The 6,393-nt window shown below is 50.8% G+C and overlaps 1 protein-coding gene across 1 annotated transcript; it reads right to left on the bottom strand.

The window, feature by feature from the left end:
* Positions 1 to 325: 325 nt before the first annotated feature.
* On the bottom strand, positions 326 to 3,973 carry ADRB1 (adrenoceptor beta 1). Its single transcript, XM_069020061.1, has 2 exons — positions 2,637 to 3,973; positions 326 to 885 (listed from the first exon to the last, which is right to left on the bottom strand). Exons 1-2 carry the CDS (start codon positions 3,912 to 3,914, stop codon positions 829 to 831), a joined length of 1,335 nt encoding a protein of 444 aa, XP_068876162.1. The 5' UTR covers positions 3,915 to 3,973; the 3' UTR covers positions 326 to 828.
* Between the last annotated feature and the right edge of the window lie 2,420 nt (positions 3,974 to 6,393).

Genomic DNA, 6,393 nt, shown 5'->3' with positions numbered 1-6,393 from the left:
CAGCCAACATCTTGCTGCAGTTGCAGTCATCAGACATCACCATGCAGTGCACCCTTTTGGTCCTGTTGTGTTTGCTGTAATCAAAGATAAAACCAGATTTTTTTTTTTTTTAATCATTTGGTGGCAGAGTGGCAGAGCCCACTTCACTTAGCTCCTGATCTGACATCACCCAACATTTTAAGGAGCCCATTTCACTGCCATCAAGGAAGACATCGTTAACTGCAGCTCACATCAAACTCCAGTAACGTCAATGGAAAAGCATTATTTACTTCCCAGGTCCCTTTATTTTGTCTTCGCATAAAAAGAGCAACTTTTTTTTCTCCCCTGAAAACATAACATTATAAATTGCAAAGGACAAATTCCTCAACTTTGAAAACAAAGAAAAATGAACAACTGGTTTCCAAAACAAACCGTGAGCCACCACCCTGAAGAACTAGCTTTGGGAAGTGCTCTTCCTGGGAGCTGATATTTAATTAAACTATACTCCTGAGTTTAATAAAGCTAAAAATGACTTCACTTTTATTCTGCACTTTTTTGTTGCTCTGTCTGCTCCATGTATTCATTTTAGTAATGAAAAACTTTATGAAACCACAAGGATGGAGCACACCTTCATAAAGCCATAAAGGAAGACAATCAGACCAGGGACACAAAGCTGCAGCACTTCTGTTCACTGTAACTCCTTACTTAGAACAATTAAAAATGTAACATTCAGTTATCATTACCTCCTTGGGCAGGATCAGCTGTCACCGTGAGGTGGACTTACTTCTGGGGTGGCATGTAATGCTTACAGAGATTTCTTTCTACTCAAGACCATTTTAAGCTTTCAAATTAAACGCTCTCTGTAATCTTAAATATTCTGGTCTCCTGACTCCCAGCCATGTACTCCTACAAAAATAACAACAAAAGACAAAAAAAAAAAAAAAAAGAAAAAAAAAAAAAGAGAAAAAACCCAGAAGAATATATTCCAGAAAGGAATAGTTCAAGAAAATGAGTATTCATTATCAGCGTGGAAACACCTTGTCTTTAGCCATTAATTTAGCCATTAATTTTTTCTTGTTAATAAGGGAAGTTAGTGGACCTCAGTGCAACAGGAACACAACCACACTGGGGTTCAAACAGGTTTTTTACAACACTGTGTCAGGAAAAGCCATTAGATCAAGTTGTATTGGCAATCTGAGCCATCTTTGGAGAAAAACAAATGCTGTTCTTCCCATTATAGGTAGGTATTGTTTCAAAACCTATAGAGACATGCTTGTGCTGCAATGGTATTTATTGCACATAGACCAATTACTTACACAGTAGTAAATTGCACCAAAGTATAAATATGTTATAAAACACACACAGAGAGGAAAATGGAAGTTACACACAAGTGCTAAAATAACAGCAGATTCACGTGGGCATTTGGAAATAAAAATAAAAATAATAAAGTCTCTTAAGATATTTTAATTTATAATATGGATATATTTACAGTACCTTCAAAAAAATAATATTAAAAAAGTCACTCTCTCAATAAAACTATAGCAGATCAGACAAAACCAGAAATCAGGTTCAGGGTCGGTGTTACTCAAACCTCCTCTTCCTTTTCAATCTGCATGTGTGTATGCTTGTGCAAGTAATATCTTCAAATAACTTTACAACTCTTTAACACTGTGCAAAAAACGACTTAGTCGCCATTTTTAAAAAAATGTGCAGTAAATTTTTGTTGCCAGGATTCTCCCCCCTCCCCCCGTTCATCTGTAATTACAATGAACAAGCTGCAGAAGGTTCCTCGCCCCCCTCCCCGGCCCTGGTCATAAAACCCTATTAGTGGTACGTAAATATGCTGTTTAATATAAACATGGTCCGTTCATTCCCCTGTACAATATGCACAGTTTGAGGTAGAAGTTTCTCAGCCTGACTGCTATTGTCTGGCCGAAGGAGATAAGCACAGTAACTCACTGCTTGCTGATGCAGAGGGAATAAACACAAGAGTGTGGGTTGGGTTGTTTTACCCTCTTTCGAAATATACCAGTGCTCCTTATTACTCATTATGTTCTCTCTCGCTACTCTGCAGACGAGGAGAGCACGGCTACTCCGAGCTTAAAACTCATCTTGCCAGCAGGTCTCCGTCTTGCCGGCCGCGCTCTGTGCCCGGAGCACCTGCAGCACCGACCCCGCGCCTCCCAAAATCCCGGTGCCCTGGGAGAGGGGATGAGCCCCGGGGCCAGGCGGGGGTGGCCGGACCCCAGCTGCAGCCGAACTCGGCCGCCAAGGGCCAGCAGCACCCGCGGGTTCAGCCACCAGCACGGTCCTGGGACAGTCACCCGAGCGCAGGCGCTGCCGCCACAGTCCCCGCCGACAGCGCGGCTCCTAAGGACAAGGTGGCTGTCTCTGGGATGGGCTGTTTATTTCCTTTGTTCTCCGGTCAGTGGGTTTCCTGTTTTCTGTAGTTTCGGATGAGGTATGTTGCACACCAGTTCACCTGCTTTTATTCCTAAGTAAACACCCGCACTCCCCCTGCCAAGGCGGGCATCGTTTCGCTTGGCAATAGCATTACCATCAGGCAGCTGCCGGGGATTTCTCTGCTCCTGCGTGTCTCCCAGCCTGCCTTCCCCCCTGTCCCGGCTCCGACGCGGCCCCCCACGTCCCCCCTATACCTTGGACTCCGAGTCGGAGGCTTTGCTATGTCTCTCCTCCAGGCTGGACTCGCTGCCGCCCCGCGTGCCCCCGTTGCAGTCGGACCAGGTCCCTGCCAGGCTGCGCTCGGGGGAGCCCACGGTGCTGATGAAGCCCCCGGGCAGCCGGGCCAGCTCCCCGCCGCCGCCCTGCAGCCACCGGTCGGCTTTCCGGCGGCAGCAGAGCAGCCTCTTGAAGGCCTTACGAAAGTCGGGGCTGCGGCAGTAGATGATGGGGTTGAACGCGGAGTTGGCGTAGCCCAGCCAGTTGAAGAAAACGAAGAGCCAGTCCGGCACCAGGTCCCTGTTGAAGACGTTGACGATGTTCACCAGGAAGAAGGGGAGCCAGCAGAGGGTGAACACTCCCATGATGATGCCCAAAGTCTTGAGGGCCTTCTGCTCCTTCATGGCCATGATGCGGGAGGTCTTTCGCTTGCTGGCTCGGCCGTTGCCGAGGATGGGCTGGTGGTGAGGGTGAGCGGGCAGGGGCGTCTGCGGCTGCTCCTGGCTGCCGTAGAACCGGCCCTCGCACCTATCGATCTTCCTCATCTGCTCCTTGGCCTCTCTGTACACCCGGAGGTACACAAAGATCATGATGAGAAGGGGGATGTAGAAAGAAATGATGGACGAGGCGATGGCATAAGCCCTGTTGGTGACGAAGTCGCAGCAGCCCGGATCCTGGTAGCACTGCAGCGCCTGGGGGTCATCATCCCGCCACCAATGCATCATGATGGGCAAGAAGGAGACCAGGGCAGAGATAGCCCAGACGGTGCAGATGATGCCCTTGGCCCGACCCTTGGTCATGAGGCTCTGGTAGCGGAAAGGCGAGGTGATGGCCAGGTAGCGGTCGATGGCGATGACGCACAAGGTCTCGATGCTGGCCGTCACACAGAGCACGTCCAGGGAGGTCCAGCACTCGCAGAGGAAGGATCCCCAGAGCCAGGTGCCCCGCACCACCAGCGTGGCCCCGAAGGGCACCACCAGCAGCCCCATCACCAGGTCGGCGCAGGCCAGCGAGGTGATAAACAGGTTGGTGAGCGTCTGCAGCCGCTGCGTCCTCCCGATGGCCGCGATCACCAGCACGTTCCCGGCCACGATGAGCAGCACCACCAGGGCCATCAGCAGGCTCATGCCCACAGCCCACTGCTGCGACAGCAGCTCGGCGGCGGGCAGCTGCCTGCTCCCGGGCGGCACGGCCGTCACCCCGGCCACGGAGCGGTTCTGGGGGCCGCAGTCCGGAGGCAGCCACCCATCGCCCATGGCTGTGCGGGGCGCTCCGGCCGCCGCTCCGCACCGCGCCGCGGGCAGGAAGGCGGCGCCGCCGCCGCTGCCGCCGCCCCGGGGCTGCCGCATGGCCCCGCGCCGCGCCGGCGGACGGGCCCGCCCCGGTACCGCCCCGGTACCGCCCCGGCACCGCCCCGGCACCGCCCCGGTACCGCCCCGGCACCGCCCCGGCACCGCCCGCCGCCAATCGACACCGAGGGGGCGGGACTGGACCGCCCCGCCCGCCCCGCCCTGCCGGCGCACCGGCGGTATCCATCCCGTATGCATGCCCCTACTCTTTCCCTATCCCTCCCCTGTCCCTGCCGGTACCCCGCTCGGACCCCCCCGGACCCCCGGCTTTGCTCTGGCTACGCTCTGCCTGCCCCGCGGCTGCCGGACACAGAGCCCCCTTCCCGTACGGCAGCGCGGATGTCCCGGGCAAGGGGTGTCTATGCCCGGCAGACGCAGAGCAGGCAGGGGTACGGGCAGGATGGGCTCCTACCAGCTTCTAGAACAGAAGTTACTTCTCTTTACCTCTGGAAAAGGCAAAATTCCAGCGCTGTTACCATCATTCTCCTTTGGAAAATAATTAAATCCCCTCCCGTTGGAGGTCCCCGTCGGGGACAAGCCCCACGCTCGCAAGACCCCTGCCTCCAGTGCCTCCTCTCCCAGCCTCGGCGGCCTCAGAGCCCCCATGTAAAACCTTCTGGCTTAAGGGATGGTGCTGCCAGCTCCGTGCAGGGACTGCAGCTGTAGCTTGTCCCCTGCACCTCTCTCTTGCCAACCCTCTTTCCCCCATCTCCTCCAGCCCTGCCAGACCAAGCCACTGAACGGTTGGGAGGTGGGAGCTCCAGCTCCCCTTTCTGACTTCTCTCTGCTGTATTGAACAGGTCTCTCTGGACTTTTAAAAATGCAGGCAGTAGCTTTTACGCAGTCTGGTCAAACCCACCAAATCTAAGGACTGCTCTAACTATTAATGCTGTGAGTACCGTTATTTGGTAACAAGCAGTAAAGTACGTGAAACATCAAGAGACTGCAACGCCCAGATAACAGACTGAGCAAATCCCTGTGCAGGTCCCATCTCCTTCTGTGAAACCTGCTGCTAGGAACTTGTTTGGTTAGATCTCCATTTACCTGCTTGTCCCTCTGTTCTGCTCTGAAGCTGTAAGACTGCATTTTACTCCTGTTTTAAACTTCTTAAAATAATGTGGAGAAACCACTGAATAAATAAAAACAATGTCCCCTCTCTCCTGCCTTTTAAATCATTGGCATGCCTTTACAGCAGGACCAAATGTTCCTCACAGCACTCTGGGAGCAATTGGAAGGCACAGTTATTTTCTTCCCCCTATGTATTTATTCTGCTAAGACTGTTCTACTGTTCCAGCTGGCCCATAAAAATCCATTCTAGGCTTAGGCTTGATTTACAAGGTCACAACCTGGGAAAAAATTATTTATTTATTTACACACTGTTTATTTAACCCTGACTAAAGGCCACACACCAGCATGGACCTGCTGCTTGGCAAACCATTCCCTCGTGTTCCCATGGACTTTGCTTTGCTGCTCGTCATCTGCTGGACCAAAGCATGACCGTGTTTAGTGGGAAAGGAAGGAGGCATGACATCTTCAAGAGCAGAGGGAGACCTTATGCCAAATGAAAAGCAGAAGGATTGTTTCTATTTTTCCAGGTCTGGCATCTATAATCCTGATCTAAAAAAAAAATTATAATATGCAAACAGGTTTGTGGAGCTGTAGGATAGCAACAATTTTTTCTTTTCCACATTTAGCTGGAACACTTAAAGTAAGTATGAGCCCCATGGTGCATCATTGCACCAAAGCCTTCACAGCGGAGATGCTTGGATGAATTCTGTGAATGTGTACAGTCCATTTTAGTGAAAAATCAGCCAGAAAAAATTCTGATAAAATCTTAAATATTTTTCCCAGGATGACACTGAAGCAATGTTGGGGATACCCTGCAGCTGTTTTACTTGCTATTCCTGGAGCACCATCCATCATTGTCCAGACCCATTATTGCTGTAATATCTTTATACAGTTAATAAATACCATAAACTAATAAAATACCAGCTCTTTGCCTATCAAGCTGTCCTATCAGATCTCCAGCAGGAGGTCTCTTCCCACTATAAGAGAAGATAAGCTTAAAGGTTGCAGGAGTAAAGGGAATTATTAGCAAGTATGCAATAAAGCAGAAGACACATAATTGTGTGTTGCTTCTCCGTGTCTTTGTTGGTTTGCCACGCGTCAATCTGGAATGTCAGATCAGAGCTGGAGCCAGAATGTCTTTGGGAAACAATGCATCTCCAAAGGAAAAAATAAGCAAGTTTACGAATTCTGTACAGAACATCCCTCTGGCCCTTGCAGCACAGAGCAGCCAAATATTCACTGTGGGCTTAACCTCTTTCAGAGCGTTACCTTCTGCAAATCTCCTTTAACTCAAAATGTCCTTGGTTTTTTTTCGCAT

Source organism: Aphelocoma coerulescens, chromosome 6 (assembly GCF_041296385.1).
Source record: "Aphelocoma coerulescens isolate FSJ_1873_10779 chromosome 6, UR_Acoe_1.0, whole genome shotgun sequence".
NCBI lineage: Eukaryota > Metazoa > Chordata > Aves > Passeriformes > Corvidae > Aphelocoma > Aphelocoma coerulescens.
This window is presented reverse-complemented; position numbering and strand designations above follow the sequence as displayed.

Coding starts and splice junctions, on each gene's coding strand:
- ADRB1 (XM_069020061.1), bottom strand. CDS start 3,914: ATGGGCGATGGGTGGCTGCCTCCGGACTGCGGCCCCCAGAACCGCTCC. Junction 886..2,636: donor CCTCCGACTCGGAGTCCAAG/GTATAGGGGGGA, acceptor TTATTTTTGTAG/GAGTACATGGCTGGGAGTCA.